Source organism: Camponotus floridanus, unplaced genomic scaffold (assembly GCF_003227725.1).
Source record: "Camponotus floridanus strain SB8 unplaced genomic scaffold, Cflo_v7.5 scaffold13, whole genome shotgun sequence".
NCBI classification, from domain to species: domain Eukaryota; kingdom Metazoa; phylum Arthropoda; class Insecta; order Hymenoptera; family Formicidae; genus Camponotus; species Camponotus floridanus.
Window position 1 is genome coordinate 228,881 of NW_020229248.1, and position 26,126 is coordinate 255,006.

At 33.1% G+C, this 26,126-nt stretch overlaps 1 protein-coding gene across 5 annotated transcripts in view; it reads right to left on the reverse strand.

Moving 5' to 3' along the window:
• LOC105254370 (glutamate receptor ionotropic, kainate 2) overlaps positions 1 to 26,126 on the reverse strand; it is a 145,226-nt gene that overhangs the window by 4,816 nt on the left and 114,284 nt on the right. For 4 of the 5 annotated variants that reach the window (XR_003122399.1, XM_025406049.1, XM_025406048.1 and 1 more), the window contains exons 9-15: positions 20,780 to 20,881; positions 20,587 to 20,688; positions 14,597 to 14,800; positions 8,981 to 9,085; positions 3,948 to 4,205; positions 2,428 to 2,625; positions 1,313 to 1,538 (exon numbers count right to left, since the gene is read on the reverse strand). Coding sequence is in view for 4 of the 5 variants with exons in the window: in XM_025406049.1 (XP_025261834.1) it covers positions 1,313 to 1,538; positions 2,428 to 2,625; positions 3,948 to 4,205; positions 8,981 to 9,085; positions 14,597 to 14,800; positions 20,587 to 20,688; positions 20,780 to 20,881 (1,195 nt within the window). In the remaining variant the exon portion in view is untranslated. The remainder of the gene's footprint in view (positions 1 to 1,312; positions 1,539 to 2,427; positions 2,626 to 3,947; positions 4,206 to 8,980; positions 9,086 to 14,596; positions 14,801 to 20,586; positions 20,689 to 20,779; positions 20,882 to 26,126) is intronic. The other variant, XM_025406050.1, reaches the window with a different exon arrangement.

Sequence of the window (26,126 nt, forward strand, 5' to 3'; positions counted from 1 at the left end):
TTTTGAAAATTATATATATTATTACGCAGATGTGACGAAATATTTTTTACATTTATTTTATATCTGATATTTAAATTTATTTAAAAAAAATTTATTTTGCAAAGAATTAAAGTTGTATTTTATATGCATATGGGACAGTCAATATAATATGTTGACACATACTCAATATAATATGTTAATACGCAATACATATAACATCAGATATAAAATTGTTGGAAAACAGAAAATATTGTAGGAAATACATATTACACACATTCCCTCTCTCTCTCAAAATTGAGATAAAAATATATATATTTGCAAATATTGTTCCAATTACAAATTTCAGTTTGTTGATCATATTGTTCGTTTTAAAAAAAATATCGAGATTTGTTTTTCCAAAACAATAAATAAACTGTTATGAATTAGTGTATGACATTAGTGTATAATTATAAATATTTAACGAATTAATCGAACGAATGCATTCCGATTCATCTTTTCGTTTGGTATATATAAATATTTAATTCACTATTCGACTGATTGCGTTCCGACTCGCTTTTTTATTCGATATATATAAATATTACACTTAAGTGTGAGGCCAAGAAGCAGATTTCGGATATTCACTGTAAGTCAGCCGCTCCTCGGGCGATCGGGACGAGATTTAAACGGTAGTGCCGCGAAATGGTGTAAAATTTTATGCAAAAAGAACGAAATCGCTATCGCGTCCGGAAGTCAAGATATAAATTGGCCGTTTTTTGTCTGCGCGCGGACGGTTGAAATCGTGCACGACGCCGCACATGTTGCCTGCCTCTCTCGCGCGATATTCACTGTAACGCGGCGAGTAAAGTGGCAAGCCGATTTCGACCGTCCGCGCGCAGACGAAAAATGGCCAATTTATATCTCGACTTCCGGACGCGATAGCGATTTCGTTCTTTTTGCATAAAATTCTACACCATTTCGCGGCACTACCGTTTAAATCTCGTCCCGATCGCCCGAGGAGCGACTGACTTACAGTGAATATCCGAAATCTGCTTCTTGGCCTCACACTTAAGTGTAATATTTATATATATCGAATAAAAAAGCGAGTCGGAACGCAATCAATCGAATAGTGAATTAAATATTTATATATACCAAACGAAAAGATGAATCGGAATGCATTCGTTCGATTAATTCGTTAAATATTTATATATATAAAATATATAAAATATATATATAAATATTTATATATATAAATTGTATAACATTTTTTTATATACACAACTTTTTTATAAAAAAAACTGCAACATATATATACATACATACATATACATATATACATACATACGTATATACTTACCCATAGGTGTAGCGATACCATATCCTTTAGTGTCCAAAAGACCGCCGATTTGCGTGAGATTGCAGTTTCTTTGGATAATGTAATCCAACATAGTCGACTCCATCAGGAAGGCATAATCACCTTGGAGAACCCGTTGAATACCCTCTTCGTAAGTTGGCACGAATACCGATGGCTTCTTGTTTTCCATGAATCGCCACATTTTCTTGTACGTCTCGATCATTGAGTCCTTGACCGAGATTGAAGAAATATAGAAAAAATTAGATTCCATTATCATCATATAAATTCGCTATTATTATATCGATTGAATATTATTTTATAATTTAGATTTCTGATTCTTTATTTCAATCGCAACAGAAATGAAAAATGTAAATCATTTTTTCTTACATTATCAAAGTAAATTAATTTTCTCGTATTCCAGCATTGATAGCATAAATTGATAAAATAAACTAAAGACTCTTTTCGTGATTCACAAATTAATAAATAATCCTTAAAATTGATTGATGATCTAGATCTCTATTTTTCATTGTAAATGTAAAAGACATAAAAAACAGATTGAGTTATATTGTAAGATAATAAAATAGAAAAGTTTTGGTATGTGTTTTAAATTCAATTTATCGAACACATGAGTGGCATTTGAGAAAAATAACAAATGTATTTGATATTTCAAGAAAGAAAAAATTTTGGAAAATTTCCGTTTTGATATAATAATTCCATGTATTCGAAATGAGGAAAAAACATGTTATCAACGAAAACTCTGAAACTTTCGCAAACTCGTGTGATATTATCAAAATAATTGCAAAAAAATTACTTTTGGATCGATCGCGTGATTATATGGCACATTCATTGTTTGATCATAAACTTGATACAAACTCACAAGAATATTAATGCACAATGCAGGTGAAATTTCTTTATATATAAACAAAAATGAGTTCTTTTGTATAATTAAAAAATATAGTTTTTATATATTTTTAAATATTTGTAGAACATTTTGCGTGCGGAAGAGACATAGAGTTATGTTCTTATATTTTGCAGATTGATAATATTGCACAAACATTAATACTAGCATTATCATTCTATCTATTTCGCGAATAAATAACCAAGAAAATATTAATCACCCTGAAGAAAGTCATTGTGCTTCCACTGTCGAGAGTTCCGTACGCAATGTCAGTTTGGCTGGCAAGATCTTCAGCGTTCTCTATCGGCGTAATCATCCTTTCCACCGTGAGGAAAGCTGCCAGATTTGCAGTATAGGATGAGATGATAATCAACGTGAAGAACCACCATATGCCTCCCACGATACGCGTGCTCGTAGCCTGATAAAGCGATCGTTTTATGAAAATTAACTTAGTCCAGTATAATTAACTTGTATTAATTTTTTTCAACTGTCAAACAATAATAGATAGACGTATATGCATCTAAATATTGATTATATTAATTACGATAAAAATTTAAATATAAATGTTATACAAGGTGTTCAAAAAATAATTATGTATCTGTTACATTTAATTAATAACATAAAAGTGTAAAATCTTGAAGCTTTTATTAGAGGCATGTCATCAGAAGAGTTGAAGAGAGTTTTTGATAACAAGGTTAAATAAATTCAGGATTGTTTGCTTGTCAAAATCATTTTTAACATTTTGTGAAGAAGGTCTAATTTGCTAATAATGTGTTGGATAAGTGTTTTTGTTTTTAATATTTGAAATAAATGTATGATTACTTTCCTGTAGTATATTCTCGCATGTCTATTACAGTGTCTTGTAATAGCATCTTTAAATTTTCATTAACGTTAATTTCTCATTAACGCTGGTGCTAAGCCAATACTCTCATCCCTTTTAATCGTTTCAGGGATTAACATATTTCACTTTGTTAAATAAAACTCTCAGTGTTTGAAAACCAATTCGAAAGCTAAAGTCCGCAATTGAAAACTGGAGATTACTTTAATGGAAACGCTCGTGTTCGCTTATTAAAAGAATTGTACAATGTTAGAGAATATACCTGACACCTGAAATGAATTCCTTCTGACTCGGTTTTTTAATTCAAATCCCGCGTTTTATTGCACTAACAAACTTTAGCACTTTAGTATCTTTTGTATACTCACCATCGCAATACAAGACATTCATTGCGGAAATATCTGTGATAATCACTCAAATACATAATCATTCCAAATACAGACAATACGCGCAATTAGGAAAGCAATTTAATTCATAATTATCCTTAGTGACATACGTAATGTCACATTAATTAATACTCCTTTTAGCGTACATTTCTCCTAAATTAAAATAAGCAACAATACAGTTGCTGTAACTAATATGCAATTTATTATGTATTAATGAAACTAGATAATGAATTGTTTGTAAGCTAATTAGTATATTAATGATGTAATAATATTAATGATATCACGATAATAAATTCTTATAAATTTCTTATAAATTTCATATGCAATGCTAAAAGGAAATCTATGCAATTTCAAATAAGGTTTCTTTTAAAATAAGAAGTTAAAAGTATGTTTGAAGTAACAATTACTAAATAAGAAACAAATAAGAGCCTGATAATTGGATGAAAGAATCGTATCTCGGTTTAACTCTCCTTTTTCTCACGCTCTTTTTATGTTTACGATACTCGAGTGGGCGCAAACCTTGGGATTTAAATCGCTGCCCTGTTGCATGAGGGTCCCGATGGTGAACCAGAAGCTGTTCGATAAAGAGAACTGATTCTCGACAATTTCCGACCCGGCGTGACATGGATGCGGATTGTTCCATTCGTAGGGACTGAACCGCGCCACGACGAACATGGTTACCGATACGAGAACGTACGCCGCCAGAACGTACAGCCAGATCTCAATCGCTAATGGATTCATGAAGGAGAACAGTCGTGCCTGATGGCTGGTTGGCACCTGCAAGGAATTTCATTTTGATACGCGTCGCCGCAATGGATGTTCATCTTCCAAAAACTGAAAATATGAATATCTTAAAAAAATATCTACCTTCACATCTTCCTCATGCAAAATATATACGTATGTTTCCACGTATAAATTAATCTTTGCATGTTAATTTTAAATAAAAATTAACATTAAAATATAAAATATTCATATATTGTTTGGCAATATTTTTTATGGGAGAAATGAATAAATGATTGTATATATAAAACAAAATCTAAAACACAAATGAAAATTTTCATGCAATTTTATTCGAATGATAATTATTGTACTTTATTATTGTGTACATATACATTCGAGCATATATTCGAATTAATTAAGATATATCAACGTAAAATTTATTTCCTCTTTTATACATACACAATAATGAAGTACAACACTTATTCAAGTAAAATAGCATAAAAATTTTCATGTGTGTGTTTTGGATTTTGTTATTATATATATATATAAATATATATATATATATATATATATATATATATATATATATATATATATAGAAAACAAAACAATTTTGCATTAAATGTTTAATGATTTTTAATTAAGTTTAATAATTCTTTTCTTAATTAACGTTAAAAATATAACGATATCAATTATACTCAATATAATATGCGAAATTAATTTTGCCTGCATTAGAATTAATATTCAATTATACATTTATTGAGATTTTATATTTATATGCTTCAATTAATGTATAATTTAACCAGTCTATAATTTTTAAATATTTTTCAGAATATTTTTAAAGAAATAACAATTACAATGAACACGAACCACAATATATATAAAATTTTTTAATTGTTACATTGCATTGCATTATAAATACATATATGTAATTTGCATGTCAAATATAAATTTATTAAATTTATTTATTTCGTTGCACAAATGTTTAAAAAATTAAACGATAAAATGAATAAAACGGAAAAAATATAAAGAAAAATGATGTAGAAAAGAAATATAAAAATACGTATACAGTATATGTGCACAATAAAAGATACGATAAATTTATTAGAGATCTTTATTGGAGTAGCGAGCTCGTTGTTCAATAAATTTACATTAGTTAATCGATCTCAATGATTTTTTATTCCTAGTGTATCGGATACTAAAAGTTCCCAACTGTGGATTCTTTTTTGCCATCGATAACTTTTGTGCGAGCGAAATTAACTGATGCATAATTTAGCGCTCGCTCTTGAAAGCGAATGTTGATTCCGAGAAAATGAAGTAAAAAATATCGCTATTATCTATTGACGATAAAAAGAAATAAAGATACCATTTTGGATCTGTAAAATTACTGATATCGCACTCGAAGAATTTATAATGCTAACATAATAACAGATCGGTTTATCTCATATTTGAAACAATTCTAGCATATAATAAGATGATAATTGTAACATACGTATGGAGTCGTAAATGGATAGGTAACAGGATAATTAAAGGACGCTTTGAGAATACGGGGAATGGCTAACGGCTGCAACATTAATTGCAATTAAATGATCGCCTTACATTAATTAGAAGGCGCGCTCACGCTTGTCGACGTCGATTGATGCAATCAACGAAAAGAGACTCGCTCTCCCTCTTTCTCTTTCTCTCTCTCTCTCGTGTTTGTCGGAAGAAAATTCCACTCAGACAGAAACGAGCCTTCAGTCTGCATTGGAAAGCAAGCTATCGTCATCAACGCGGTCAGGAAGCTTCCGTCGTCTTAATCAATTTATGAGAAGTCCATTTATCGGCTTTTTCACACCGTCATTAGTGAAAATGTAATTGTAATGAATTATTTCCAAGTTATCGCAAGTTATAACTAATTAGTCCGATCGATTTGTAGAATTATGCGATAAACAGTTGCTTTTTTTTAAAATCGAATATCATGAATGAAAGATAGATAAAAAGAGAATGTCATATATTTTATATATTTATTTTATAATATCAATCTTGACAAGGAAGATTTATGAGTAAAATCTTGAAATTTAAAGACTGTAAAATATAATACATAGTTCATGATTAATTCACAATCAAAGATTATTATGTCACTGTCGCCTAATTGAACAACAACAATTTGCTTAATTGTCTTCATTAAGCTATTGATTTGTGTCGTCGGAAATTGAAATGCAATTTCATTCGGGCATTGTATGGATCTTTAAGACAATATGTGCAATTATCTTCTTTCCCTCTTATATCTACGCCCATGATCGTAATAACTTATTTAACAATATATAACAAGTAAAAGGATTAAATGAAAGAAAAAAAGTATTATAACATAAAAATATAGACAATTCAGGTTAAAAATATAATATTCGGAATAAAGCGATAAGAGATAAATCTTTTACGCAAATATGCACATATGAATTAATTTTATTGATTCTTGAGGAAATTTATTTAACAATTACTTTAATAAAATTTAATAATTCTTCATTATTAATGTAGCTATAAGGTAAGGTAGAAAAAATGATTCGATATATAGATAGGTAGTGGAAGAAAATTGTACTTTTATAGCGGGAGAGAGTGCAGGCTGGGTGGGAAATAAAAACGCAGAGGCGGAAAAAGAAAATTTTACAACGGCGAGGAGATCGGGAACTGCCCATAAATTTCGTCGGGCCAAATGTCAGGTTTTCCGCGGAAAACCGAGAAATTAGAAATGAATCTAGGTAGGAGCGGAGGGACACAGTGGGATGAGGCGATCTCGTCGTCGCGAAAATTTTATTACAAAAGCTCGAGAAATTAACTTCTCCATCGGTATCGTTCCGCCCGCCCGCCCGCACCCCGCGATCCTACTACTATGGCGCAATACCATTATTAACTTCGGAGTAAGCGAATCCCACCGTCGCTCGTTACGGTATAAAGTGCAGCTGCCCGAGAGAAGTTAACTCCGTAGATCCAAGCATCTCGAATTATTTAGCGCGAGTCGAAACTTCAGGAGGGGATTCTTGCACTGTCGTTGAAATCGATCGCGGGAATCCGCGAGTCGGAAGAAATTCCCTGCGGGACATTGTGAGAATAATTAAAGCTTCAAGCGGATAAGATAGATCGAGAGAAGAGACAATCGGAGGTTGGATACAAAAAGAGAGAGAGAGAGAGAGAGGGAGGGAGAGTAAACTGATGAGGAAACGGTTCGTCGAGCAAATATTGAATTAACCGGCTCGCTAATTCGACGCATAAGCCGATCGATGGTACATTCCGATTATTAAATCACCTACGCGCCATCACTTGCGAGAGCGGCTCTAATTAGTCTGCCTACAGTCCTACAACACGTGCCGCGCCATTATAAGCGAGAACATGTGCACACTGATGCGCGCGGATGCATCGCCAGGATCCAGGATATTACTATGTTAGTGCGATTTTATAACCGAAACGAGAGTTATAACGAGGATCAAATCTGTAGAGAGGTACCTGGATAACTCTTTTTGCCCTTGTTTATAAGACGCGTGCATATTTTTTTAAATTAATTTGAATAATCAGATTAGTTTCTTATTCTTTTAAGAACGAATTAAAATCTATAAAAATTAATATGATTCATAATAAAATATATATTAATAATATATATAAATATATTTTATTAAAATATACGTAAATATATACACACATATATATAATATATAATAAAATAATATGTTATATAAAATTAAATAAAATTGTCAAATAATTTACTTAAAATATATACACATTAATATCTCCATACCTTGTTACCAATAATTATTGTAATTTTTTTCTAGATGTTGTTTAAATAATAATTATTTGTGCATATTGAAAGATTTAAACGTAAACATGAACATAATATGTATCTCGTTTCCGTTAAAAAAATGAAAATCAGATATATATTATTTGTGAATAATATTCTATATATAAAATATAGATATTGAGTCGGATCATATGTAATCAGTTACTACTGCCACATGTATAATTAATAATTATTACAATTTTTTTATACACATACGCAGTTTTATTTACACATCTAACTATTAACTAATTGTTTCAGTAAAATACGGTGATATTATACGGCCCTGACTGCTATCAACCAATGGTCGTTTCACGGGCAAGTAGATAAGGACTAGTTATGGTCAGCCAAAGTCAGATGGAATTACAGTCATATGGATAACAGATCCCTCCATTATTCTGACGGCATTATCTCAGATAAAATTACCCGCCAGTAAATTCGTTATCAAGCTAGAGAAAGAGAAGGAAAATATACGCCGTTCGTTTTCGATAACAGCCATTTCACTTCGTATCGTCGGACGAATATTTAAAGAAAAAACAAAAACAGGAAGACGCGAAATATCGACAGAGATGTCATATTTCACATAACTTTCATCGACATTGCGTTGATCCTTGAGCGCGGAGCGAGTCGGATACGAAAACGAAAATAGCCTAACAACAACAATAGGGGATATACAGCGATAAAAAAAACCAAATAAGAATAACAGATGCGCGATGTGGAAAAATACACAGGATGAGGGAGGGAGGAAAGACCAACAAGACCGGACGGGTGAGAGAATCAAGATTCGTCGACAACAATGCGCCGGGATGTGGGGGAAATAAAAATATGAGCTATCAGAGAGTGGCGCCATTTCCAACGCGAACCAAGCATTATGTGGTTTATAAGAGGTAGCTTTAAATGCGTCGCTGCTCTCTTCGATTGGAATTAGATGTGGATGTAATTGCTACTTTGTGTAACGAGATTAATTGCGCGGTACTACGCGATTTCGAGGAGATATTATCCTTCTGCGAACCGCCTTACTACTTACCTTGAAGAGGATCGCGATGCCCAAATTCATGAACGGCTTCGTGAAATCGATGACACTCTCACGCGCGTAGTTAATCGTCATTGATCCGACAGCGAGATCAGCTTTCTATGAAACAAGAGAAAATGATGAAGAGAATACGGTTATTAAAAAGAGCAAAGAGCAAAAGAGACATTTCGTTCATTTATTTCTGTTATTCTAACAATCGTGATCGAGCCGCTGCCAGTTGGTTTGTTCGGTTGAAATAGCTGACGATGGCCGAGCATGAGTGCTACGATTGAACGAAGCCACCTGGAGAAGAAACTCTTCATACGCACTTTTGGCGCGATATCTAACTGCTTTTTCAGCGTCTGCGAAGTCGCAGTAGTTTGGGTAGATTTATTTCCGGCTTGCTGTCGCAGCGAGACGGAGGTCGAGGATATCTGGTCTGGCAATGCAACCGAGATAGGGAAATCCCCTGTCTTTTCCCCTGCGCCTATACATACGTCACGGTGCATGTTATATATTTCCGGTAAGTACGCGAATGTACACGTTGCGCGACAATTTTATTGCGCGACGAGTCGGCAAAACACGATTTATGTCCTCGCATTCTTAATATTCGCGAAACGTCGATTTCTAGTCGCAAAGCGATATGTAACGTCGATTTTCATGCCTTACGTATTTATTTCGAAAAGTTATGACTGCATTTCAATCGTGCGATACGTATTTAAACGAAAAGCTCTGCCTCGTTTGACGATTTGTTTTTCACCTATTTATTTCATTTGAACATGCAACTGCTACTTGTTACTTGATTTTATTTGTATTTTCTCTATCTACAGGTATACTAAATACCTGATATAAAACTATGAATAATATATTGGACATTATGTAAAATATTTTACACGCTAAATGATGCGCTTACATGCATGTACCTATCTAGGTTTTATTTATTGGTCTCCATAAAGCACATGAATTATATTTTCATTATTATTCTGATGATAAACGGGATTTCAATTATATATACTATGCACAATTATCCTCTTGTCAACTATTCCATTCTATTTTATGAAAAAGGAGCATTATTATTTTTAAATTATAAAAAATTAATTTATTTTATTATATTTATTTTATATGAATTTTATTTACTTTGATGAAATCAAGAATTAAAGATTTTTTTTTTAAAGAAGATAAATATTATTAATTTCCCTGTAATGCGATTTTATTAAATTTGCAGTTGAATACTTTTTTTTGGTGTAAATTTGGCGTCTCAATAAATATAATATAACGAGAATATATTCATATTTACAACAATTGTTTGTAACAAGACATGATTCATGAAAAAAGTTTTGCAACAACATCCATCCGCGTTAACAATTTCATTTTTATTAAAAATGTTCTAAAAGTTATTAATAAAGCTTTATAAAATACAGTTTTATAAAAGCTTTAAAAACTCATGCGCTTTACAAATGCCGTATCCTGCGAATAGGGGATTTCGACGCGGGAGATCTATCGAACGATGGTCGATATCGATGTGGCGATGTAAAACGGTAGCTCCGGTTCATTCCGCGAAAGATATTTCAGGCTCGCGACGTCCCTAATTCTCGCGTGTGATTTATGCGACCGATGGATGACGGTCGCAATAATTTGTTGCGGCGTGCTCTCGCGAGCGATGACAGGCACGGCGCCAGTGCGGGGGAGTGCGATGCATCGCGCCGTCATTTGCGAATGTATGTAGTAACGAGCGATGCTGTTTTCGTGCCTCCGATGTGTCCGGGGAGAAATTGAAACGTGCCAGAGGTCGATTGAAGCCGCAGTCATAGATACACCGAAAAAAAGAGCGCGGTATTAATTTAACATAGGACTTTGCGAGAAATATTTATATACCGCGCGTACGATGTTTGCATTATTTACTTTAACATTTTTTTTCGAATCAGAGCGCATTAAACCCTTTTGACGCTTGAGAATATCGCTCTTTGTCGATTAATAATTTTCATGACGAGGATGATACATCGCGAGCAAGGATTTTTTTTGTTTTGTTCATTCGTTTTTTAGCTTCGTTACCTTTTCGCATAGCGCCGACAAACGATATCCCATTTATCAACGTGTTCAGATAAAAAAAATGAAATATCAATGTATCATCCTATTCAGAAGAATTCACGCGGGAAAAATTAATATCTCGTGTAACATTTTGCATATTTCGCGTGTCAATGAATACTCCAAAACTTGTTGCATTAAATTGCAAATTAATATTATATTTATATATTTTCACATGTAAAATAATATCTTTGCTCGAAAAAATGCCTCAACAGTATTTTGAAATGATATGTAAATCGCGTAAAATTCGAGACAGAATTTCTATTCACAATTTTGTCTCACGTAATACGAGAAACACTTGAACAAGCGAAATATATGCACATGTATTAAAATATATTCAACATCACATAAATAATGAGATTTAAAATTATATAATTATAGAATTATATCTAAAGTTGGATTTATATAATTGCAAGTTTCTAGAAAGAAACAAAGTCTAAACTATAAGAGAAGATTTAGAATATATTATACGATAATTAAGACCTAATTAGACTTGGTCCTGATTAATCTTCGCTTTGACGTTCCAGACTGTGGACTTCTCAGTGAGATCCGCTTAACTATGCTTAAGTCGCTAAAATACGACGCCGTTTCTAGGCATATTACGCGCCGTCGCCTTTTTATCATCATTTTTCCGTCCTCGGTTTCGCTCTCTTGGTGAACGAGGGCGAGAGGAAGGGTGGCGAACGGGAGGACGGGCGACGACTGCGGCGAGCATTATTAATGATCATCTGACAAAATTAATATCGCCGTCCGAATAACGTAGTGCCGGTCGCTTTGTAACGACCGACAGTCCGCGGGTCTCGACGAAAATGAGAAATTTCGCCGACTCGTATCGCGATTTCTCATGATTCCACGTCAGGTCATATGTGCACGGGCGCGCACGTTTTCACGCTCATCATCGTATCGATTGTATAAAGTATAAAGCGTCAGAAGGGTTTAATGCGCTCTGATTCGAATCAGGTATACTATAGGTAGTAATAATACTAAATAAAATATACTATATAAAATATTTTACACGACAAGTAACACGCTCTTACATATGTATCTATATTTCCTTATCAAACATATAAATTTATATTTTTATTCATGTTTTTCTTATTATTCATAAAGAAAAACAAGATTTCAGTCATAGCCTTTTGTTGCACAATTATTCACAATTATCTATTTTTAATAATTATACAGAAATTAATTTACGAAAAAAGTATCATTATTCTTAAAGACAGAAAAATTATTTTTATGGGAGTATAAATAATTTTATTTTAGTAAAACTGAGAATTAAAGATTGTTTAAAGAAGATAAATTAATTAATTTTCCTACAATGATTTTATTAAATTCAAGAATGATTAAATACTCATTATTAAATACTTTTTTTTAAATTTATCTTTTTACTGATAATTTAGCATCTCAATAAATATAGAGTATAGAAAATCTCAATAAATATAAAAAAATGTTGAAAATAAATATAGAGAACACAAATATGTACTGAGAAATATGAGATGATTAATAATCGTTATGTCGCTTCTTTCTTTTCAAGGTTTGAACATGTGTAATTATTCCATTTGCGTTATCAATGCTACGATATCGACAGCTCCTCGTGCTTGCGCAAGCATTCATTATCTGATTAAATGCACGTTTAAACATTCTATGTGCACATATTTTTTTTTCTCTTTTAACGTTATCTGTAAAGCCAACAGTATTACATCGGGAGCTGTATCGTCTCTCGCGCTTACATTGGAATTAATTATTTCTATACAAGGTTGTAGTTTCTATTACACGCAGGATTATACATTATTCATCGTGATAAAAGTGCGCCCTTGCAGTTTCGCAGCAGCCGGATACTGAACCCAATCCCGAAGTTCGGGATTTATGGCGAAAGTAGTTCTGGAATGTAGATATCGCCGCTAGATACACGACTGGTTACATCCTACTTAGTTCTTTCCGAAAACCGCGAGCGCGCTCTTAAATGTGTCGGGGTGAAGAAAGTACGTGTGAAAACAAGGGATGAAAGCGGGCGCGTTTGATCTTTCTCTCTCACTCGTGAGAAAATCTCGTTTGTGAAGCGTAGAAAATATATACTCGCGTGTTTCGTACAACATATCGAGAAAGCTCTCGCGGTCTACGTTAACGTAAATTTGGACCAGAATACAATCGATCCATTCTCATCCATGATAAAACCAACTGCAAATATATACATTTGGTTTTTATTGCTTCAACCACGTTAGACTATACGTTGCGATCGGTGCGATGCACAAACGTCACAAATGACGTAAATATAATTAATATAAAAATTAATAAAAGTATAAATATATTTTATAATAGAATATTATGCATTAAATGTTGGAAAAACTACTTTTATACGACGGTATCTTTCCCTCTATGATACTTTGCGACAGACTTTGCGATTGACATCGTTATCGCGGCGCTGTCGCCGTCGCATCTGCTACAAATGTCAGCGGGATATTGAAATTCTCTAGAACGGAATTGCGCGCGCGTATGCGGCACTTAATCAATCGGCTACTTGAAATGTAGACGTAGCAATATACGGGCTAGTTTCACGCCTTGCCGGTAGAAACGTGCTCATACACGGCATCTGTCCGCCATTTGAATTGCAAAAGCGAACGGTATCCAACGCGTCGCGTCTCTAAGCTCTACGCAAAGTGCACTGATTCGCTGGTTGCCAATCGGAATGCGGTGACAAAATGGCACGATGGCTTCCGATATTACGTTACACCCCACTGTATCGTTCGGCTCTGCAGTTATGGTCGCGCCAATTTGCATGATTAATGCCCTTCTAACACGGAGCGTGTCTGAAACGATATTCCAGCCTATCGCGTTTTGGGGATGTGTAAGGAAGAGTGATAATTTTTAAAACAAGTAATTATAAGTCGCGTTATCCCGAGTGAAGTCTCCTAGTTTGCTCGTTGACAGGATAACGCCCTATACCTATACTATATGGATAACACCAGCAACGTGAAATGTAATCATGTGTGTAATCCAACATACATCCTCGAGGAAATGTAATTCCCGAGGACGCATCTCCTCGCCAATGTCAATACAGGTTCCTTATCGGGATTCGGTTAACCACCCTTTGTTGTGTTTATCAAAACTATCTGTGCTCCATGGGACTTGACAGTCAACAATCTCTAAACATGCTAGATTGTGTAATATACTGCTATGTAAGCATCATTTCTATTACGGGTAAATTATACCGCCGTATCAGGTAATGTCAGCATCTCATCTCGAAAGTTCATCGCAGTCCATGTTTCATACACTCATCGACACTCACTAATAGCAGGTTAATGTACCTAGAAGATCCACGCGAATGAGAAAATGACGTTGAAACACTAATATCTGTTATCAATATTTCGCTTTAAGAATCATACATACTTGATCTTCATAATAATTGTCATGATTCCTTAGAAAGAACGAGTTTTTTTTTCGAATGTTTCGAATATAAACTATGTTCTTCTCTTATCGCTAATTCGAATTAATAATTACGCGTATAAACGCACGAGATTCGTGCGTCTTACCTATCCAGACACTCACCTTATCCATCAACTGGCGTACTATCCCGTTCCATTCGCCGGTCTCGTAATCGTAAACGCCATACTTGCCGTCCGGCACGAGCTCGATCCTGTAAGCGAAGCCCACCATGTGCGCTATCTCCTTCAGCAGGTCGATGCAGAAGCCCTTGTAGCGCGCGTTTCCGCTGAAATTCCCCTCGCTCCTCAGCATTACATACGGCTGCTCCTATGGGGATCATAAAAAGGAGCTACCGCTCTTTTACTCGCATCCCATACAAGTTTTCTTTCTCCTCTCTCGCTCCCTTTCTCTGTCTCTATTCTCGTCTGTCTCCGCCAGTCTTCCCGCCCATTTTGTTATCCGACATCCGCTTCGCAGAGCTCTCCTACGTCGGATTTATCGATATAATCGGCGACAAGGTCGGCGCGCAACGATAAGGCATTTACATGTCTGTCATAAGAATTTTGCAGGGGAGAGACTGTGTGGAGATGTAAACTCTTTTTTCTTTCTTTCCCGAGGAAAAGGATCGCGCATGAGGTTCAAGTTTTACGGCTTTGGTCTGCTCGAGAAGATTAAGGAAATTTTACCTTGCTCATTTTGCCGAGAGAAACGACTACAGGCCTGATTAAAAAGTAATAAGTAGCTGCGTCTTATAACTATCGATCAATTAGATAATATAGGTCGATAGTTGAATATAAAACTATCGTTTATTTTAATTTTGTGACGGGAGTTTTGAATAAATAAATGCATATTAATTTTTTTGAGGAATTGTTCGGGAATAATAAAACAATTATAGACTAATAATATACATCTTTGGAATTTAGCGACTGAAAGGGAAATATACGTGTTGCGAAAAAGACTTTTTAAATTGACTTTTGAAATATTTGATGAATTATGCACCTTTGATCGACTTGAATGATTAAAGGCAGTCTTTGTGCTTTCACATAAATAAAATAATTGAATAAAAATATCTACACAAAATAATAAAATAATAAAATAAAAATATCTACACAAACAAATAAAATAATTAAATAAAAATATCTACACACAAAAAACATAATAAAAAAATTCTTGCAAGTTAGAAGCGGCGCTATGGGGTTCCATGACATCGCGACTGAGAAGAAATGCTTGCGCAAAGTCGAAACAAAATATGAATTCCGCGCGAAAATGTCATGTTGCCATTCTCGGCACCGAAGAATTGGAACGATAGCGGATCGTGCATCTTCGTAGCCATGTGGACAGCTTTAATTGGTATTTACGACGGCATTCCGAGTATGTTTGGGCCTTCGGTAACGGAGTGCGCTTGCACATCGCACGCGATTCGATGGCTCTCTCGATGCTGATTACTGGCTAAATGGATTACTCTTCGATAGACTATTACATTGAACATTCGCGCGGGACGGGGAGAAAGGAGAGGCGGGGATACGCTTTGCATGCATAACAACTGCGTGTCGCAGGTATCGGAGACGCAGGTGCGAGAGTGGCGATCAACGTGCGTAAAGTTATATGTCAGTCAGACGGTAGTTTGCTTAGTAAATCTCGTTTGTTAGGTTTATAAAAAGCGAGTAAAGAAATTTAATTTAATCGATAGAGATGACATCATCGACAATTAATCTTTGATTCATACATTGACGATATGATTGATAAGAGAAGTGAAAAATTTTGGATAAATTAGTCTCTTTCCACGTGAAAAGTAAAGTATGATTTACAGTTTATATCACATAACGTTAATTTCTTTTAATAATTTTGTTAATAAATTTCTAGATTAATATATTCTTTATCAATGATCTTAATCTTGACACGTTAAAATGACAATAACTTCTCAAAGATTTTTCTCACTCGTTGTTTATTAAAAAGTGATTAACAATTAAAGATTTATTCAAATTAAATATTCGAATATAAGAAGGGTACTAATTTAGAGATTTACTATTTTTTCACCTTTTACTTTGGCGGAATAAATACAATAACAAATATAATTTTCCTTGAAAAACAGGAAAACTTCAAATATTTAATTTTCAACACATATCAGACATTTAATCCATTATTTTTTTCATGCGAGATATGTGAGATTAAATGTTTGGTAAAGCGTCGGTATAAATAATCAATATTGGATGCGTTTTGTTAACGGAGAATATAGAGTAGAAAAAATGAAAAAAATTGTGTAGATAATTTCGATAATTGCACGATAAAAACGTACGCGAGCAAACAAGGGTCTACCGAGTAAATATTATCCTTATGAGGAACGAGCGGAAATTTGTTGACTAAAAAGGTAAAAAGTCAGTATTATCATGCGGTCGCTATATATTCAGAGAGTTGAGAAGTCTAGCGCATGCGCGCGTGCGATCTAGATTTAAATTTAAATTCAAATCGGCTTCTTGAAATGCAATAAAGTAACTTCACTTCATGAAGCTCTCCGTCGTTTTAGATGAAAATGGGGCCAGTTCTGCGTTGCCGCGAAAACGTGAGAGATTTAATTAGAGGAAATGTCGACCAGATTTAATATTTACGAGCTGCATATGAGAATTTCGACCGGATTAATTGCAGTATAGTAGTATTTATGCAGAAAATGAATTTGGCATGGTAATTAAATCGACAAATAATATATCAGGAAAATAGGTAAAGAATATGTTGATTCACCCAAACTTTTTAACTCATTATCCAATACTTTGTTTTATCAATATTTTTAACTTTGTTATTATATATAATAGTATTAATTTCGTTAACTAAATTTTCAAAAAGAAAATAGAAACATACACATATTTTATTCATACATACTATTTGAAATTTTATATTCGTTTGCAAAAATTTGGTATGCAGACGTATGTATACATATGCATGAAAAAAGCTTGAAAATTCAAACATAAGATTTAATCCAAATAAGCTGCGCGAATGCACGCATGAAAACAGAGATGGAAAACGTACGTAGCTAGAAGTAAAATTCTCATGGAGAGAGACATTATTTTTCGCGAGATATGAATCGGACGAAAATATTTATCCTAGATTTCAATGTGAAGGAAACGAAAATCTCCCCTAAAAACTTGATTCTTTAGACGCACAAATTAAGAGAAGGACATATTAAATAGTCGGTGGCTTTTATGAATAATTACTTAATATAGTATATTCTTATGTGAGCGCTGAGAGAGTAAAATCCTCAATGTGAGGAAAAGACAAAAAATAAGATATAAAATTAATTTAAAGCCAATTTAATGGAGATTGTAAGGCCACTTTTAACTCTCCTTTGAATAATACATGAATCTTGAATAAAGCGGCGAAATACGTGAAGCGTGAAGCTGCAAGACTGTGAAAGATTTAACAAGAGAAGAGCCCAGCACAAATTTCAACATCGAACATGATCATATTATATGTTAGGATAGACCGACCCGTATGTATATCCTTAATTATTAATAAAGATTCGTGCGCTACTTTAGGTAGTATTCGTATCTAGAAAACAATAATTGATTATTAAAGTAAATAATTGTTACGAAAAATCCTATTCAGGATAAATACTATTCAGAATTGTAAATTATTTCGTATATTATGGACGAGAAAGAGAATTATATTTGCGCGAATATACAATTAAATTATTGCGAAATATTTTTTGACAAATACTCAGTCTCATTGTAACGATATGGAATTTATACAGCATTTTATTAGTTTTTATTATGTCAACAAAAAATGTAATTTTATAAATATTCGCGTTTTTATTTTTATCAAGATATAATTAGACGTCATTACTAAAATGTATTTCACGTTTCATCATGTTTTTAATTAAGAAAAAAATTTTTCTACTGTTTTTAATACAACATTTAATTTTACCATAATATGCAAAAATTATCGATTTCACATTGTTTTTCACATTTGCATGGAAAAAGAAAAAGAGAGAGGTAGAGAGAAAAAATTGTGCAATTAATTAAATTATTTGCATATACGTATATTATAGTCATATTATGAGACTCGTTTGATATCAATTTGGCACATAATTAGAATGTTATATTAAGGAAATTTTTCTTTACGTACTTATATTATAGTACATACATATACACACATACACATGCATTATGAAACAAAATAAAAATATCATCTTTCATCAGAAGTAGAATATATCTTTCGTTAGAATATATATTTTAAATAATTCGTTTCGCTTTTATCATTTTATGTTTCGTCATAATTATTATAACATTAAAATGTATAATAAAAGTAGTGAGATGTTGAAAAACCATTTTATTATATCGAATTTCCATGTTTTTTAAAATAAAAATTTTAAAATTTTAAAATAAAAATTTTAAAATAAAAATTTTAAAATAAAAATTTTAAAATAAAAATTTTAAAATAAAAATTTCCCGAAGAATCGCGCGCGTATATGTAGGTATGTAGCTCATGTATAAAATCGAAAAAAAACTTAGAATTTAATTACATTAATCTGGAAACTCGACACATTGATAAATTTCACGATGCGATAAACCGTGCCATTAATAATTAACTTGCTATGATCATTGATTGATTTACGATCTTATTTCATATCGACTGGTATTTGCGAGTTGCCAATATCGCGGGCGCATTATGCCGCATACACCGCATTGTGATTTACCTTCACCCATCGCGGTTCCTCTGTCCTACGATACGACGAGATAGCGGTGTAATTGATCATAATGAGTTACTAGGAGAACAGATTCGACTGCTCAGCATAACAGAAACATGTAATTGGATACATAAACTAAAATCATAATTCAAAGTAGGGACTACAGCAAAATAGAACATCTAATCGTAATTATATTTTTTGCATTCTGAAGAATTTTTTTATAAAAAAAATAATAATAAATTAATGTTTATTTCTACTATTAATGAAATTGTATATATATCTTGATTTTTTCAGTTCAGCCAATTATATTAGGTGATTAAAAAATGTTTAGTTTCTTTAATTGAATCCACCTACGAATTGTACATCAAATTAAACTACATATTCGTTTATGTTAATTATTCATGATAATTCATTACTTAATGCTTGTGATTCATCGATATCGTACCGGCTAACCAAGAAAGTTTTACTACTGCGAAAATCTCCTTGTTAGATAAAATCTCCTCAATGCTTTGATGGCTCAATATATATATATGGGCCATCAAGACATTGAGCAGATTTTATCTAACAAAAAAAGTTTCGCAGTAGTAAAACTTTGTATTGGTCAGCCACGGTACGCTATCGATGAATCACAAGCATTGGATGTTGAATAATCAGCATAAATGAACATGTAATCTAATTTGACATACAATTCGTTGTAGATCCAGCTAACAAAGATAAAAATTTCTTTATCATCCAATAGAAGTCGACTAAACTGAAAAAATCGGGATAACCAGTAATATTCTAGCGATACGAGTGGCGTAGAGCAGAACAATGCGAATTAGAACAGAGAGACGAAACTGAAACAAAACAAATCAAATCATACGAGTACATGTCGCGTGAGCTCTCTGATGATGCCATTTCACTCGCCGGTTTCCGCGTGCCATACTTCCTGTCCAGTACCAGCTCCAACAGATACGAGACACCCGCTTCCCTCGCCATGAGGTCCACGCAAAAACCGTAAAACCGCGAATTCCCGATGTAGTTTTTCTCGTGATGCATCATCACGTATGGCATCTCTTGCATCCGTGCCGAACGCACGGATTCATGCAAGAATAACGGAAAACACTTTGAGACCATAACGCGGATTTACGACGAGACACGTTGGCGCCAACCATATCGAGGAACTTTCGGACATCGCGCGTACCTTGTTCGATCCATTTCTTCCAAAATGGGTGAATGGATAATATCGGATAGTCGGCATTGCGATTGACAATTTCATTTCATATCTTTTCCAAAGCGGTTATTGTGCTTCAATAATAATTACCGCTAAATAATTTAATTATTTTCGAAGAGAAATGAATATTTTTATTTTGTGTTTTATGTCTTATGTCAACTATGAAATATCTTCTTGTGATGGCATTTTTACCATGTGTAATGAAATTATCGTGCAACTCACCAATATAGTGATCACGATCAGAGTTACGTTCCCGATGCTAGGCTCGAAGAAGGCTGCGGTATCCGTAACGTTGATGCCGGTGCCGGGACGCCACTCGCCGACCTAGTTTCGCATATAATTTTATATATATTTCCCATCTGCATGTTATATAGATTCACGGTCTTCCAGTTTTGCTCAGTAAATCAGGACGTACCTTGACGAGCGAGTGTTGTTTCAGTTTCAGCAGATCCAATTTAAACTGTATTCTGCGTCCTTCTTTAAATTCAATTGGTCCGGAGATCCCTTTCATCTCAACCTGCAACAAAAACCGTTGTCGACGTTTGTGACACAGCACTCTATGTTCCATGCAGTTAGTTGAATGTTATCTCGCGTGCAGGCTATATTCAAAAAATTCAACTTGAAATAACAAACTTTGTTGAAAACGTACTCTATAAAACTTTCGATTTTCTTCGCTTGTTTGACTCTGTTAAATGAAATTTCTTTTAAACATTACAGTATATATAATAACACATCAACAAAGAAGAAAATGGGAAATGCGAATTTATTCTGTCATCGGTAATATCACAAAAAATATACGAGATCAGAGTGTGTTGTACTATTTATGGTTGTAGGTAAGAAGTCCAAGACCGAAAGAGGATTTTCTCCTTGCGCTCTGTATAAACTGTCGACTGTATTAAAATGCGATGCAAGACGGGCGCGCATCATCGGTGTAAATCTCTCAATCTCGTCGTGCGTATCGGATGCGAAGTCTTCCGGTCGTGGAGACCAAACTCGCACGATGTAACTAACTGTAAGTCTGTCTAACGGCTTTAAAATCGGGTGTATCACCGGCTCAGAAATTTTCTTCCGGTAGCTTTAAAATTTTCACACTTAGGAAGTCGTTACCGTTCGTGCGAGCTCTGCGAATCTCGTAAAGTCGTTATAAAGCTCCTCCTTCACGAGTATCTCGTGTCGGAGCGGGAGAGTGATGGTTGGGGGCGGCAGGTGGCTTTTCGTCGTTTTCGTTTAAAAATGCTACGGAAATCTACGGAGCCATCGATGTTGGGCGATATTAAGAGAGTGACGGGGGCAACAGCGGCGAAGGGAAAGAGACGAGGCGGAGATACGCGTAGCCTCTGCCTCTCAACGGGGATCGTGGAATGCATAAATTTGAGAGAGATCTTCAAAGTTGAATTTTCCGCATCGATGATTTCGTTTGAGAAACTTTTTAACCTCCGGCTTCTCCCTTTTACCGCGACAAAGTCTAAAGTGAATGCAAATAATGAGTGAAATAATAATAATAAATGAAAAGCTGCTTAATCATACGCGATATAGAAAAAATTACTGTGTGAAAATTATTGAAAACGTTTGAATATTTTGAAAATTATATGAGTTTTATGTTTTCTCGCGTATAAAATATGCTGATCTAAGTCATAATTCACACGCTTTTCTCATTGTTCTATTGTAATATTATAAATTCTCGTATTTTTACGCAACAGAATTTTCTATTCTATTATATTTATTTTTATTTGGACATTTGTAAAATTACTTTTCAAAATTAAAAGAATTATAATAAAAATATAATTAGAACATACTATATATATTTGTAATTATTCATCTATATTTACATTATAAAATTGATAAAGTTGCAATTTATTTAAAGGAAAGATATTTAACAGTGATTTCACTTCGTATTTTTAGTTTTATGTGTTCACTAGAAACTTAAGTCATTTATTTTAAACTGTAAAAAGATTAAATAAATTGTAATGTAAATTTATTTATCTCTAAAAATAGGAGAAGATTACATATATGAAAAAGAAATCGTTGCATATATAAAATTATTGAAACACGCATAATTTATTATGCAAAATTTGCTGCTTCTATTATCAAAATGTAATCAGGCTTGATTAAAAGAGATTAATTATAACCATCAAAAATTAATCATCAAAAAATTAATAGATGCACTAAATAAGATAAAAGAATTTCTACTATTATAATTATAATTTTTGACAACTGGCATATGCAGGTTTGTACTTTTGATATAAATATTTAGAAAATATAATAATTTTATAATTTTATAAATGTATTATGAAACACATTTTATTCGAAATTTAATGAGCATACGGAACAAAGTGAATTGTTGAGACGCTCTATTCCTTTCATCATCCGAGATGACAACATGGAAGAATTATGCGAATCGGAAGGAAACCGCAGTTAAGTATTTAAGAGCCGAAGTTCTCTCCGCGTATCGCGCTAAAGTTATGACGTGAAGCACGCGCGCAAACGTCAATATACTCTCCAACTTTATGCAGCGAGATGCATCTCGTAACAAAATCCCAACAGCAAATAATATCAAACATAAAAAAAAAACTTTACGAGTTGATTGTGCGTTCGTGAAAATCAACTCATCTGAACTTGTCGATGTTTGACAATTCGAGCTTTTGACGATTTCCGGGATAAAAGAGCGGCAAAACAAAACAAAAGTGCATTCAATCCTTCATACCATTAAAACCGGGATATAATAAAAACATATCTGAATGGGACTTGGATAAATACGTTTGGTAAGAATGAAAATACATTCGAGAGTTTCTCCATAGCGTTTCGTTTTTCGCGGGATAACGCAAGAAGTAAGTAAGACGAATGCATAGAAATGGAAAATAAAGTGGAGCGCGGAGAATAAATGCGACCTAAAGTTTGATTACCTCATTTTGCAGTAGCCAAGAGAAAATTCACGATTTCTCATTCCGATTGTAACGCGAAGTTTCCACGCTTTCCCCATTGAACGAATATATAAGAAATATTTTAATATAGCACTCGAGACTTTATTCTCCTGACGCTGAAGGCTATTAATGAGATTATTATAAATTGTGTCGATTTTTATGCGACTTCAAACTTTACCTACGTAATGCATAATACGCTAACAGTATAGGATATATAAATATGGTTGTGCCATATTTATCTCGCGCGACTACATTCCTCTGCGTAGCTTTATATTTTTTGCGAATGTGGCCGAGCTCTGACCAGATTTTTCGTTAGCGCATAACCACAAAGTGTGAAATTAACGTATGAAATGCGACATTGTGCTGAATTAGCAACGTGGCATGTTTTAAATATATTATATATACCGTTGCTCTGTAAAATATTCATAAAATATACATTATGCTGTTGCATAAATGAATGCAAATGTAAAATGTCATGACAGTTTGCAGACCGCGAATAATAAACATCGTTTTACGCGCGTTTGAACGCGCGTGCTTCACAATAAATTAATATAATAAATATGCTACGGTATTATATGTGTCGCGTGTATTATTACTGAAAAAATTAATTTTGAATCCCTCTTTAAAAGTATTATGTATCTCTGGTCTGTCGCTGAAGAAATTATTATCACCTCCTTCCGCGTATACGAATACCTTTAACGAATAGAACAATGTTTTTTTTCGCACTCGAGAAATTGATTCCACGCCAAGAAAGATAGAAGATTGCAGGCTGTTGGCAAAAAATCAAGAAGAGAGAAGAAGACGTAGTGATTTTTACATTTGAAAAATTATGACAACGATGATTTTTTTCATTTTCCACGTGAGAGGAAATGCGCGTCGTATTTGATTCTAGATTAATATTTAAATTCTTGTTATAGGACTGCATTCGCACGGTGATATTGATCGTTTTCATTATTAGAACGGACAACTAAAAACAATAAAGAGAAGATTAAACGAGAAGAGATTTTATTTGAATGCGATTGAAAAATAAACGGATGAGTACTATAAAACCGCGCAATCATTGCATCGTGATAAAAATACAAGAGCAAAGCTGAAATAAATTTTTTTGCATCAATTTTTATTCCGCTCTCTGTCTACCTCAATTATTATTTATTAAATATTAAATAACAAATACTTAAACTGTCTCAGAAGACTCAGAAAGAGATGTTAGATTTCCATCATATATATTTATTGTATGTGTATATGTATTTTTCTGCCAAAGATATAATTTCCAATGAATGTCTCTTGTAATAAATAACGTGTCGTAAAATTCTTGCAGATGATGAGCGCAATTCATTTATTACATCGAGATTAGAATTCAGGTGCGAAGACGGTAGGAACGGACAATCAGGAAATTTAGCGATATTCTCGGTCGTCCTATCCGGCAGTTTCGCTTTTTGTGACGGGTCTAATTAGAGCCAAAGCGGAAGTTACCATGGATTGTCGGGCGTGACTCAAATTCAAGAGTGTGGCGATGGTCAACGAGGACAAACGTCATCACACGTGGTAACGGGGGCAAAAGTCGGCCCCGCCAGATATATCATCGAGGTAATTATAAATTGTTATTACGAGGAAAATACTCTCCTCTTTTGTCCACGAGAAAATCCCCTTTTATAGCTGAACGTGGCGCGGCGACGACGGTCACGACTTTTATCATTGTGTCCTTTTCGCGAATCTCGTGTCATGTCGCGTATATTCTGCCCATGCGAGCGGAATATGAGAAGCTGCCTTAAAAGCGAAATGCACGTTGTATCTATACGAATTTCCAGAATACATTCTCGCCTTACATATGTACAAGATGCATAATAGTACTATTGGATAATAGATGATTCTTACTATTGAAAATAATCATTAATAATCATTATTTTTAAGTATTATTAAAGTAAAATATTATTAAAAAATTTATTTCTTCCGTGAAATAATTTATGTAGATATAGATCTAAAAAAGATATGGAGAAATCATTTCTTTTAAATACAATAATTAACTAAAATAATATTTTCTAAATAAATTCTAAAAAAAATATTAGAAATTTATATTTTTAGAAAAAGATATTTCAAGTTTTTGAAAATAATTTAAAAAATGACATAATAAATATGCATCTATTTAAAAGAATCATCGTTAATTTAATGCTAATTTACCAATCAATTGAATGAAACATCCATAAAAAACGAAGATGGCAATTATAAGTGACAAAACATAAAATGAGTCAAAATACATGAGTGAAAATACTATTCAGATATTTCATTATTCATGTAATAAGAGAAAAAAATATGTGTAATTAATTTAAAAGGTTATTTAATGATTATTTTTTTAATATAAGAAATATATATTTCAAAAATGTTATTATTAATTAGCAAAATGTATTAAATATTTTGATTAAATGTACAGATCTCACATTTATAACTTAATAAAATATTTACGTATAGATATCTTTATATTATATGTTATAATATATTTTGATATATTATGCAGTAAAAGCACAAATGTTATTCAAATATTATTATGTGTATATATATATATATATAATAAGATATGTATATATATATATATATATATATATATAATAAGATATGTATATATATATATATATATATATATATATATATATATCTTATAATTTAAAAACTCGATTTATTTTTTAAAAAAAGAGAATAATAAATTATATTAAAATATATATCTTTTTTTGGAAACATAATACCAATATTTAATTAACGAATAAGTTTGAAAATGTAATTAATTATTGTATATACCATATATATTTTATATTTTTTATCAACATTGCGATTCACTGAACAAGAGAT